The 13,515-nt window shown below is 41.9% G+C and overlaps 1 protein-coding gene across 1 annotated transcript; it reads right to left on the bottom strand.

The window, feature by feature from the left end:
- Window positions 1–7,829: 7,829 nt before the first annotated feature.
- aoc2 (amine oxidase copper containing 2) lies at window positions 7,830–12,464 on the bottom strand. The gene is made up of 4 exons (XM_073835519.1): window positions 10,837–12,464; window positions 8,796–9,081; window positions 8,546–8,678; window positions 7,830–8,466 (listed from the first exon to the last, which is right to left on the bottom strand). Exons 1-4 carry the CDS (start codon window positions 12,395–12,397, stop codon window positions 8,185–8,187), a joined length of 2,262 nt encoding a protein of 753 aa, XP_073691620.1. The 5' UTR covers window positions 12,398–12,464; the 3' UTR covers window positions 7,830–8,184.
- Between the last annotated feature and the right edge of the window lie 1,051 nt (window positions 12,465–13,515).

Below are 13,515 nucleotides of genomic sequence, written 5' to 3'. Positions count from 1 at the left end.
GTCTCAGTCTGACTCCCTGTGACAGAAGACTTCGCCGCTACAAGGATCCAGCGGCTTTATTCATCAGCCGTTCACCATGAACTCAGGAGACTGTCTAGTTCGTCTTCGCCAGAACAACCGGCCTATTGAGGAGTATGTGGCTGACTTCTGCGAACTATGTTACCAGGTAGATTTCACTGACATTTTTCTAAAGCACATTTTCTATTATGGACTGAACCAGAATTTAAAACCCAATATGCCTTTACACACCCCGCACTGGACACTTGAACAGTATATAGACTATGCTCTCCTGCTGGCCGGTTCAACATTTACTGTTGGGACTGCGGATGAGGAGCCCCACAGTCCTACAGCACCCATATCACCAGAACTTTCAAACATCCCATCTGTCAGGCCTGGAACGGTTCGAGCCACATCTACCAAACCGCCCGAGTCTGCCAACCCAGAGCCTGTACGCAAGGTGGCTGCCGCCACGCCCAAATTTGCACCCAAGACTTATCAAAGACTAATGTCTAGCGTGGAGGACCCACCGCTGCTGTCGGCTCGAGCAGCTGGTCTCCCTACCAGCCTTCCAGAGCCTCCGCTGGTTCAGCCCAGCCTTCCTGAGCCTCCGCTGGTTCAGCCCAGCCTTCCAGAGTCTCCGCTGGTTCAGCCCAGCCTTCCTGAGCCTCCGCTGGTTCCCACCCACCCTCCCTGCTGCTCCAGTCCCGCCACCTCTGTCTCCTGACAGTCCCTCTGCTCACCCACATCCCACCTTCGGTGCAGAGGACTTGCCGTGGGACTGCCAGTCTCCATCGGTGTCCAGACTGAAGGATCCCTCACCATCACCTCCAGTCTCAGAGTCCTGGACTCCACCTCGGCCCTCCGACCCTGCGGCTCCACCCCGGCTCTGCGCTCCCTCGTCTCCGTTGTCGGCCGTCGGCCCACCAGCTCCTCGGGGCTCCATCGTCTCTCCGGCTCCGCCCCGGTCAGTCGTCGCCCCACCTTCGCCTCTGGACTCTACTCCCCCGGCTGCGCCTCGTCACTCCGTCCTGCCGGCTCTGTGGCTGCCGCCACGCCCAAATTTGCACCCAAGACTTATCAAAGACTAATGTCTAGCGTGGAGGACCCACCGCTGCTGTCGGCTCGAGCAGCTGGTCTCCCTACCAGCCTTCCAGAGCCTCCGCTGGTTCAGCCCAGCCTTCCTGAGCCTCCGCTGGTTCAGCCCAGCCTTCCAGAGTCTCCGCTGGTTCAGCCCAGCCTTCCTGAGCCTCCGCTGGTTCAGCCCAGCCTTCCAGAGTCTCCGCTGGTTCAGCCCAGCCTTCCAGAGCCTCCGCTGGTTCAGCCCAGCCTTCCAGAGCCTCCGCTGGTTCAGCCCAGCCTTCCAGAGCCTCCGCTGGTTCAGCCCAGCCTTCCAGAGCCTCCGCTGGTTCAGCCCAGCCTTCCAGAGCCTCCGCTGGTTCAGCCCAGTCTTCCAGAGTCTCCGCTGGTCCCGCCCGGCCTTCCAGAGTCTCCGCTGGTCCCGCCCGGCCTTCCAGAGTCTCCGCTGGTCCCGCCCGGCCTTCCAGAGTCTCCGCTGGTCCCGCCCGGCCTTCCAGAGTCTCCGCTGGTCCCGCCCGGCCTTCCAGAACCTCCGCTGGTTCCATCCAGTCGTCCTGAGATTCCTGTCTGCCCGGTTCTGGTCACGGAGCTCATGCATGGACTGTTCCCACCCACCCTCCCTGCTGCTCCAGTCCCGCCACCTCTGTCTCCTGACAGTCCCTCTGCTCACCCACATCCCACCTTCGGTGCAGAGGACTTGCCGTGGGACTGCCAGTCTCCATCGGTGTCCAGACTGAAGGATCCCTCACCATCACCTCCAGTCTCAGAGTCCTGGACTCCACCTCGGCCCTCCGACCCTGCGGCTCCACCCCGGCTCTGCGCTCCCTCGTCTCCGTTGTCGGCCGTCGGCCCACCAGCTCCTCGGGGCTCCATCGTCTCTCCGGCTCCGCCCCGGTCAGTCGTCGCCCCACCTTCGCCTCTGGACTCTACTCCCCCGGCTGCACCTCGTCACTCCGTCCTGCCGGCTCTGTGGACCTCCTCCCTCCCGTGGGCACAGCCTCGATCCTCTGTCACTCCGGCTCCGCTGCGTACCTCCGGACCTCCATCTCCGCCGGGGTCGCCAGAGCCTTGGGTTCCGCCTTGGCCCTCCGGATCCTCTGTGTCGCCCAGGACCATCGACTCTCCAGTTTCACCTCGGGCTCCACCGGCTCCACCTCCGTCGGTCGGCCCCAGGCAGGAGCCAACCCTTCCTCCACCATGGCTTCTCCCTCCGTAGGCTCCGCCTCAGTTCGTGGTTCCAGTACCCCTACATGGACCTGGCCCTCCATCCCTCCCCCTGTTCTGCCTCCGCTCCACCACCCTCCAGGTTGTATTAGGTGGTTAGAGCGTCTGGAAGCCGCTCCTTGGGGAGGGGCTCTGTCATGTATCTGGTCTATCCTGTCATCTTGAACTCTTGCACCACACTTCATGGACTTCATTCCCCACAAGCCACTGCACTAATCACTGCATTCACCTGCTCTCACTTTACTGATTACTGCTCACAGCTGCACCTCATCACACTGACTGCATTTAAGCTTCACACACACACAGCCACTCTGCGAAGTCTTATTGTTCCTTCTGGTCATTATTTCCGAGCGTTTATTCCCGTGTTTGATTTCCTGTGTTTTTGATTCTTGGACTCCTTCCCGTGTTTTGATTCTCGCTGCCAGCCCTGACCTTTCTGCCTGTTTTGACCACGATTTCTGCCTGCCCCTTTGTGTTTGTTTGTTTGGAATAAATGCTGCTAATGGATCCGCACGTCTCTGACCCTTCCTTGTGACAGTAAGAGTCACTTGGTAAACTTACTGTAACGAAAAACGGAACTATTCAATAGTAATACAGTAGCCTAACTTGAACAGGACAATATGTCTCGCTGCTGAATGAAACGCTAGCGTCTATCCACATATTAGTTGATAGTTAATGAATAGTTTGATCGGACCTAATTGTTTTAATGAGATTGATTCGGCTGTCGTAATTAATAGTTATTAATCTTGTCACATTGTTTATGTTATAACATTGAAATCCACTCTTATATGTTCACCGTCGCTCTGGATACGTCACACCATGTATTGTTGTGATTGGTCTGGAGTTATCCAATTGCGTGCAGTGAGAATTTCAAATGCATGCTTGGTGCCGCCCCTCGAGTTAGGTCCTTTTCATTGCTTGAGGCCAGACCCATAATCTTAATAGATTAGGGTCTGGATTTTTCCAGGCTAGTAATATTCATAAGCTGCAAGTAAAGTTTGCTTAGTGTGCTGGATAAAATCTTCAAATAAAACTTGTATGCATTACATTGCATTCACTTGCAACTTCCTTTGCAAGCCTGCATTGTTTTTCTAAGCACCGAAAATAAACATCTTTTTTTTCCCTGTGACATTGTTTATAGTTTGAAAACAGACTGACGGAACTACAGAGTTCATTGTCTGAGAATGACTGCAAAATAAAGGCTTATCTTACTTAGTATTTTTGTCTTGTTTCTAGTCAAAAAAATGTTTGAAAATTCTTAAATTAACATGCATTCAGTAGATAGCAAAATTACATAAGATATTTAGTCTTGTTTCCAGGGAAAAAAATTACTAAATTAAGTGAATTTTTCTTAAAACAAGACTCAATATCTTATGTTATTTTGCTTATCTAGTAAATGCATCTTAATTTAAGAATTTTTTGATATTCTGACTAGAGGCAAGACAAAAATACTAAGTAAGATAAGCCTTTTTTTTTTTTTTTGCAGTGAATTCATATTGCACCCACAGACAAAGGGCAACAGACATGTTTGTCGGGTTTTGATTGATCAGAGTGTTACCCCGTTGGCATCTGTTGATGCTGGTTGTTGCTTGAATATTAATCCAAACAGCTTATTTCCTTTCTTTGTTATTATTAAATTACATTTTGTATGACAGCATTTTAAATAAATATCACAGAGAACATAATACCTTTTTGATGCACTGTATGTGTGAAGAGCATAACAGAACCATGATGTGCTGATATTTGTTTTTCTTCAGGTCTCTCTGTATATTGTATATTGATAGATCTGCCTGTTCTTTGTCAGCAAGACCTTGTTCATCACTCTGACAGTCCACTTTAAGTTCCCTCCAGCAAGTAACAAACACAGCAGTGCTCTTTATTAGCCTCGCTGTGTTTGTTCAGAACACTAGTTTGTCTGTTTGTGGATATAAACTCTTGTGTTTTAGCTTGTAACTGTTTGAAGTGACATGTGAGACACATAGTTTAAATCTGAGAGATTGCAGCACATACTGGGCTATGCACAATGATAAATTCTTTTACCTTATGGGGAGACGGGGCAAGTTGTCATACAGAGGCTGTATTAGTACTTACACAAATTGTGTTGGACAGGTTGAAGCAAGTTTTCCTATGTGGTTTTGAATGTATGCATTTTATTAAATACGGTATTTCTTAGCCACAACAATGGTTTCACATTTTTGCGTGTTGCTGTAAAATGTTCAATACATTAAAACATAAAACTTAAAATGTGTGACTATTAGCACTCTTCCCAACAGTATCTCACATACAGTATCTCATGGGAGGAGAGTGAAGTATGTATAAACTAAGATAACATGGACATAATTGGCATGGCTGCTGCTCTCGAAATGTACCATCTGGAATTCATTGACTGCTGACATCTTGACAGAATAGCTGTACATGTATGTATGCGAATATGTGGGGTAAGGGTGTCTGTTTGAGCCACAGAAAGAGAGGAATTTGTTTAATATGTATATATACATCTTCGTCTTTACTTGCATGTGTACTTTGAAACAAGAGGCAGCTGGGAGATAAACAATCATCAATCCTTGAAGAAGTTTTGCGTACAATGTCAGTTCTCAAAATTTATAGCCTCTTAATAGGCTTGGATTCCTTATCTGTTCAGCTGTAAAACCAGGCCTGTGTTTTGCATGCATCTGCTGTTGGCTAATGAGGAATCTGCGGCTTTGATTCAGTAGAGCTGAACTGTCTCCTACAAGGATGGAGGACATGCGTAACAGGTCAAACAATTAATCCAAGATGAGACGGAATGCACTATTAAATGATTGCAGATGAACAGGGAGAGCATGACCATAGCAACACTAAGGTCAGCAACTTCAAATCATCAGCAACAACAACAGCAACTTTCAAATCATCATGACAAGACATTTTTAGTGCACTGAGAACTGAACCAATGACCATAACAATGCTAAGGTCATGGGTTCAATTCTCAGTGCACTGAAAAAATGTGTCTTGTCATGGTGATTTGAAAATTGCTCTTAAAGGGATAGTTCATCCTGAAATTAAAATGACCCCATGATTTACTCATCCTCAAGCCATTTTAGGTGTATATGACTTACTTCTTTCAGACGAAAACAATCAAAGTTATATATAAAAAAATGTCCTGGCTCTTCCAAACTTTATGGGTGTTGAGATTCAATAGTCCAACAGAAATCCAATAAACTGTGCCATCCATCATAAAAAAGTGCTCCACATGGCTCCGGGGTTAATAAAGGCCTCCTAAAGCAAATCAATGCTTTTTTGTAAGAAAAATATCCAATATTAAAAGCTGTAATTGCTTTCGCCAAACTGTCATACAGTACGTTGGACACAGGTGTGGTGTAAGCTCCATTAAGAAATTCCCAGTCTTGCGAAAACCACGTTTTGTTTACAGGAGCAAAGAAAGCAAAGTTTCCTTTGTTTAGTCTCCTTGTGGCATATATTGAAATCCTCTAAAAAAATTTCTTTACAAATTCTCGTTTTGTACTTCTAATTTGTTCCACGTTTATCACTTCTCACCTGAGATTATGCTATGCCTATGTCTTACGTTCACACAGTTGTGCGCACAACAGTTATCGGAAGCTAGAGATTATGGGTTAATGAAGTTTTAAATATGGATATTTTTCTTACACAAACACATCGATTAACTTCAGGAGGCCTTTATTAACCCCCCGGAGCCATTTGGAGTACTTTCTGATGATGGATGGATGCACTTTATTGGTCTTCAAAATCTCAACAGCTAATCACTACCATTATAAAGCTTGGAAGAGCCAGATCATTTTTTTTAAAAGATTTATTTTTTGGCATTTTTGCCTTTATTTTGATAGGACAGATTAGACATGACAGGAAGCGAAGTGGGAGAGAGATGGGGGGCGGGATCAGGAAAGGTCCTCGAGTCAGGATTCAAACATGGGACGCCCGGAGCGCAACAGCCGATAGCCTTGTAGGCAGTGCGCCGACACCAGGGCATTTTTTAAATATAACTCTGAATGTATTCATCGGAAAAATAAAGTCATATACACAAGTTATATTCATAAGGGTTGGAATATAGCATGTGATTAACTACTTTATTGAAGTTTTAAAATAGCTCTTTTGTTCTTGTTGGAGCTGTTGAATGGGAAACACCTGCATTAAAGCTCTGATGCAGGAAGTGTCCCACAGAAAAAAACAACAGCATTTAGATTTAGGCCACCAGTAAGTAAACAGTTTATGCAAGTTTCTCTGGTGTGAACATTTGTTTTAATGATTGTTTTTGAAACAAACAATTTGTTTAAAACATATGTAACTGTCATTTCTGTGCTTGAAATGAGGATATGACATTCTTATATGTAATTTATTTTTCCTTTGTAACTTTTTATGGACAATCTGCAGAAATTCCAGGCTGGTGATTCATGTTCACAAGCTCAAAACTGAAAAAACATTTAAGAAATCTACACGCAATCATAAAGGGAAGTTAAAGGGATCATGAACTGCCTTTATTATAAGGTCCCCTTATAATGTTATCAAGATTTTTGTATCAAAAAACATAATTTAGAAGTAATAGGCTATGTTCTCTCCTGTTTTTAAGCCCCCTCATCAGAGCGATCTATCTGAATAGGTGTGGCGGATTGAAGACTTGGAATTAAATGCCTGCTGCTATGATTGGCTAACAGCTGTGTATGTTTGAGAGCCTACATCCTTTAGAGATGGATGCATAAATATTCAGTACATATCAAACGATCTGTAATAACAGACAAAGCAATAGTGACCACATAATAAAAACAATTACTCAGACTTGTGTGGTGCAACATTACTGTTGGATCTAATATATTTGGCACAGTCTTTTACTTTCAGTCTTTCTTAAAATCCCACATAGAATTTTTCCTTTTTTGTAAACTAATCTGTGGTAAAATAAAGTGAACAAAGGACCAAATTCTCGCTGACATGGTCTGGAACTTCATAAAAATTAAAGTAAATCCACTCTTTCCTAATGTTGGGATCAGAAGGAAAGCAGTGCAAAGACTGTTTTTCCACAACTTAGCACTGAACAGCAACTTGTTGAATTCAGAGCGATCTTTATCATTTGGTTTCTGCATAAACCTGTGTTTGCCTCCCGTCATTTAAGGTACAGTGTTTAGTCACACTATTACATAATAGAGTGGCACATTCCCCAACCTGTTGTTTTGGCAGACTGGCTTCAATAACAAAAAGGTTTTGAGTTCTGAAACTTACAGGATGTTTTAATTGCACAATGACCTCTTATTTGTCAAAAGATCAAGGGAATTCGGAAGGGAAGTTTCTCAGTTCATGACCCCCTTCAAATATACACAGTTTTGTCTTTTGTGTTGAGTAGAAGAATGATAAAAACATTGACCAATCAGAATCTAACTGACTTTAAAGAGCTTGAGCATTTAAAACAGCAGACAACATTCTTATAATAAACAGCATGTTATATAAACCTTGTATACAACCTTGTATTAGAAATGAAAGCATGATGATTGTGCGAAAAAAGAAATAGTCACAAATATAGTCACCCTTTAACATTTTATTGCATGGATGAACATTTTCATAAAAATAAGAGTGCACTTCCTACATCTCTCTTTAGGAAGAGTTTACACATTGAAAAAATGACCCTTCACAAAAAAACACACAATGCCCTAAAGAACAGAAGGATATAACCTAAAAAATATGCTCATTTAATAGCCTAAAACACATTACACAATCACTTTGCAACAAACTTTGAGAATATTCATAATATTTACACAAAAAGCTACAAAAGCAGGAAACTGCCAAGTCAAAATAACTAACTGGCGTAAGTGAGTGAGGAGGATATACTACTGCAAATGTTTAAACAAGACTGTAACAGTATACATATGAAAAAAAAGACCCTTACTCAAACTTCATAACACCGTCAAAGCCGTGGTAAGTGAACGGCTCCAGTGTAGAGCTGCACTGATCCTTTTCCAGACACGCCATTTTGTTGTACTCACAGTCACTCTCAGAGCCTGGACCAAAATACACTCCATCAGGTGAGTGGATGGACGGATCTTCATTAAAATAGTTGTGTGGCCTAAGGATGACACCACCACCGTTGCCTACAGTAACCGTGTTGGGGATGTCTTCTGCATGCGGAATGTGTAGGAAACCGGCGGTCACCCATGCAACCAAGTCCTTTAGAAGACATAATGAAGTTTAGGTCATTATCTGCATTAAATTAAAGTATCTGCTAAAAAAAGCAGTCCATTAATACCTCATTGACGATTGTCTCGTTATCTTCAATATAACTGCTGAAGTCAACATATGGGGACCACATGTAATTCTGACTGTACAGGCTGCTACTAGTCTGCTCGTTGTCTTTATGCTTGGTTATAGCAACTTTATACCTAGAAGAAAAAAAATAAAGAAAGTGAATGGCAGAGAGGCTAAAGCATTAAATGACACATCTAAAGCATACAACTATCTCAGTATTGCGTGCATGACTCAGAACACTGAGGCCTTACCGAGCCCAGGACATGGACCTCTCTGTGGACTCACTTTCAGGGAGGTGATCGCCAGCAAAGCTCAAAACCTGAAGCCTATAAGAGCGATTGTGTCCCCAGCGATTAGTTTGATTACTGGCTATATGAAGGTAACGGGGTGTTTTGTCACCATGACGCATCGCCGCTTCTTTTTCTGTCTGGATTTGATGCTCCACCAGTTGTGGTATCTTTGCTTTCTCTGAGGGCATCCATGGCAATGGCACTTCCTTATACACCATGTCTTTAGTCTGAAATATATTCTTCACGCCTTCAAAAAAGAAAGAAAATGTTTTGAAACTGTTTTGTGACTGTTAACAGTAGATTGTTCATGGCATTCTTTGCAGGCTGATGGTTATATTTAACTTTTCTATATAGTCAGTTCTATATGAGATTATTTTCAGGAAGGAACCCACAGATGCAAGACCCTGCTTGAGACCATTGTAGGATTCTTAAAAGGACAGTTCACCCAAAAATAAACAGTCTGTCCACATTTACTCCTCATGTTGTTCCATGTTTTTCTTAAGATGTAATAAAAAATGTCTGTTACTTGTCCATAAAATTACTTTATTTCATAAAATGTATATTTTAGGCAAAATATCACTGTGACCCTGGACCACAAAACCAGTCTTAAGTAGCAAGGGTATATTTGTAGCAATAGCCAATACATTGTACAGGTCAAAATTATCAATTTTTCTTTTATGCCAAAAATAATTAGGATATTAAGTAAAGATCATGTTCGATGAACATATTTTGTCCATTTCCTCCCATAAATACACTACAAGTCAAACGTTTGGACACACTTCTCCATCAAAGAGAATGGGGAAGTGTGTCTTACATTTTTGACTGGTAGTGTATATCAAAACCTCATTTTTGATTATTAATATGCATTGCTAAGACCTTCATTTGGACAACTTTAAAGGCGATTTTCTCAAATATTATGACTTTTTTGCACCCTTAGATTCCAGATTTTTAAATAGTTGTATCTCGGCAAAAATTGTCCACTTTCCCTTATGACTGGTTTTGTGGTCCAGGGTCACATATAGAGAATACAGTAGATACTGATAAGTGAACAACACTAATTCAGTCATCTTTATTTGAAATACCTGTGAGACAAAGGCTATGACATTTCTACAACTTACACATCAGTTTGCTCTTCTCAATGCTGTAGTTAGATCGAGCAACATACAGACAAATAAAAAGTATATGTTAAAATATTATATATATATATATATATATATATATATATATATATATATACACACACACACACACACTATATGTTTTGAAAATATTTATGTGTCTCTATGTATAGATTAATTTTCATATAGCTAAATGGCGTTTTATATAAATATTTTTGATATCTAAACATATTTTTCTTAAATATATACATGCATGTGTGTATTTACATATATATAATAAATATACAGAGTATACACACATATATTATGTAAATAAATAAACTTTTTTTTATTAAATCTTTTTATAATTTATTTATTTATTGCAACTGTTCAGTAGCTGATATCTCCACTGCGTAAAATGTGACCCTGAACTACAAAACCAGTCTTAAGTAGCACGGGTATATTTGTAGCAATAGCCAAAAATAGATGGGTCAAAACTATCGATTTTTCTTTTATGCCAAAAATCATTAGGATTTTACGTAAAGATCAAGTTCCATGAAAATATTTTGTAAATTTCATAATGTAAATATATCAAAACGTAATTTTTAATTAGTAATATGCATTGCTAAAAACTATTTAATTTGGACAACTTTAAAGGCGAGTTTTGCATCCTCAGATTCCATTTTTAAATAGTTGTCGTATTGTCAGGATATTGTCATATCCTAACAAATCATACATCAATTGAAAGCTTATTTATTCAGCTCTCAGATTTGTAAAAAATCTCAATTTCAAAAAACTGATCTTTATGACTGGTTCTCTGATCCAAGGTCACAAATGTAATTAAAGTGACTGTAAATAAAAGTGACTGTAACTTTAGCAAATGTGCTTGTGTATTTAGCTCTTACCCAAAATATCCAGGTCGACTTTAAAGTTGATGAAATGAGTATGGATGTTTCCAAGGACATTCTCAGCAACCTGATGGCCGTACTGCAAACTTCCGTCATCCTTAAAGGAGGATGTTATGTAGCCAGTGGCGTGAACTCTCGCCTCCACGGAGCCGCTTTGATAGAAAATAAAGTCCCATATATAATCATAGTTCCCGATAGCAGTGATAGTGCGGAACACCAGAGCGCTGTTCGCCATCCCACCATACCCATTATGAAAGAAATCTGAGAAATGTCGTCGCAAAGGTCGCCCAATGTCATGCTCAAAAACGCAGATGGAGTTTCTGAAACGCTGCGTGACGTTTGTGTCAATATAGCGGTGCGTATCTACATAGGTGGCGGCGTACGGACAGTCGATGCCACGAACGAGCTCATGAGCGAAGCGACCGATTCCGATACTTGAGTCTAGGAACTTCGTGAGCATCATCCCAGGAGTGATAGAGCCGTAGACAGACATCGCCTCCTGCACGCTGAGCTCGTACGCAATTCTTTCTCCTTTAAACCGAACATCAAACACCCGCATCCCAGTCAGTGAGCTCAAACCAAACGCAAAGCTCCAGTCCAGAAAAACCACCTGGTTGTTTTTAACGCTGTAACGTTTCCCTTTAAGATAATACTGCTGTGGTCCTAAACCAGAAGGCTTGTTCGTTGGCTTCAGTGAAGCGTAATTTGGGATGTCTTTGAAGACTATCTTTTTCAAATTACCCGCTTTGTAACGTTCCAGAAATTCACCAATGCTCTTAAAGTATTGACCGTTGTACAACAACCTGTCAACCGTCCAGTTTGAAGAGTTGCTGCTTTCGTGGTTGATCAAAATCTCGAAGCCCACAGGATGGATGTACATGCCACTGTAATCGCGGAAAAAAGAGATCCAGGTCTTGCGGTCACCATCTTTGATGCCTCTCGGCATACCTTCAAACGGCAGCAGTTCCCTTTGTTTTGGGATATAACCAAAACTTTCCCTCAGAGGGTTTTCAAGTTTTTGGAAAACGCCATCAAGGAGCATGAAGAGCTGCGCATACTCTCCAATTGCCACAGTACGGGCTGTGAAGGGTAACACCGCTGTATTGTACTTCTCCTGAGTAACATCGCGATGCTGCAGTGCACCAGGTAACAGTCTCACCAAGTACTCCTTCAGGTAACCGCGCTCGCCGAAGAACACAACGACGCTCGCTTCGCGGTCAGGCTTCTGTCCGTTAGAATCCAAGTAGCGCAGCACATCAGCCTTCTTCGGGACCGAGAGGTCAATTAAAAAGAGGTAATTCTCCGAGGGCTTTGCTAACGACGAATGGGAGATCTTTAACTCTTTTTGGGCCCACATGTAGTCGCGAACAGACTTGTACTCCTCTGCTGTTAGGTCCGCAAACACCAGACTTTTATCTGAGTGTTTGGCTTTTAGGGACTCCTGCGGCTGGGACATGCATTTTGGAAGCCTATTTGAGTTTAAGCATATCAACACGATGTTGATGATAACTGAGATAAGTCCCAGAAGTATCAATAAGTACTTTAACAGAGAATTCATTATTTTAGCGACCAAGCCTCTCTTGTGCTTGAGGGCAACGCTCGCGTCTGGAGCGTGAGAGCGCAGAATGGATCTCAGATACTACAGTATGCTGGTAGTAAATGCTATAACCACACCCACCTGGGCTGCTCCCCCAAAAGTTCACACACGACCCCAGTGCTTTAATGCTATCATATTTATTAATGTTACATACGTTTGAATCCGTTGAAGCATGTCAGATGTAGCTTTTTTATGTAGGGACTCATATGCAACTATTACAGAAGGTTCAAAAACTGCACGTAGGCTACACCTCAGATCGAAACACAATGCATTTTGAATTTGAAGATTAGGGTAAATTGAATTTATTTAGTCCTTTAGGAAACATGTATCTTCTGTAGCTTCTAAAGGACAGTACAAAGTATATAAATATGAGATTTAGGCAAAATAAGATAAGTGTAAGAAAAATGCACACATCTTTCTTGTTCAAAAGTTTACACCCCTGGCTCTTAATGCATTGTTTTTCCTTTTGAAGCATCAATGAGCGTTTGAACCCTCTGTAATGGTGGCTCAAAATCATATACAGTCATTGTTGGAAAACAAAAATGCTGAAGCATTTGTGGGGCCTGAAGGATTTTTTTTGAAGAACAGTTGGCAGTTTAACTATCAGGGACTCATGAACAGCTATTTATGGAACCCCGTTTCCGCCAGGTAAGAAAAAAATCCATGCCTTAAAAAGTCATAATTACGAGATAAAAACTCGAAATTATGATTTACTAAGTCAAAAATATGACTTTAAAAAGTCGAAATTATGAGTTTACAAGTCGAAATTGATTTAATGACTTTATAAACACATTGGTCAAATGATAGTGTTCTAATTATAAACGGGAGATTCCAGAACGAATTAACTGTCTTAAAACAGTTTGGAGGACCAAGTTCAGTACACACCTTATTATTAAATAATATAACATTTACAGACAAGCAGAATATATCCTAAAATAAACGCAATGCGCAGAGTTGCACGTTAAGCGTTTTTTATTGAAGGAAAGTGCTTTAATTCAGCGTGTTGCGTTCTTTTTATCCGCTTGGCTTTCAATAATTGTTAATAATCTGAATACTTAGATGTGTTTGTGCATATTCTG

This window comes from Garra rufa, chromosome 1 (assembly GCF_049309525.1).
Source record: "Garra rufa chromosome 1, GarRuf1.0, whole genome shotgun sequence".
Taxonomy (NCBI): domain Eukaryota; kingdom Metazoa; phylum Chordata; class Actinopteri; order Cypriniformes; family Cyprinidae; genus Garra; species Garra rufa.
This window is presented reverse-complemented; position numbering and strand designations above follow the sequence as displayed.

Excerpts from the sequence above, each read along its gene's own strand:
- aoc2 (XM_073835519.1), bottom strand. The coding sequence starts at position 12,397 with ATGAATTCTCTGTTAAAGTACTTATTGATACTTCTGGGACTTATCTCA. Across the intron at positions 9,082-10,836 it reads AGTCGACCTGGATATTTTGG|GCGTGAAGAATATATTTCAG; the intron begins GTAAGAGCTAAA and ends TCTTTTTTGAAG. Across the intron at positions 8,467-8,545 it reads ACGAGACAATCGTCAATGAG|GACTTGGTTGCATGGGTGAC; the intron begins GTATTAATGGAC and ends TGTCTTCTAAAG.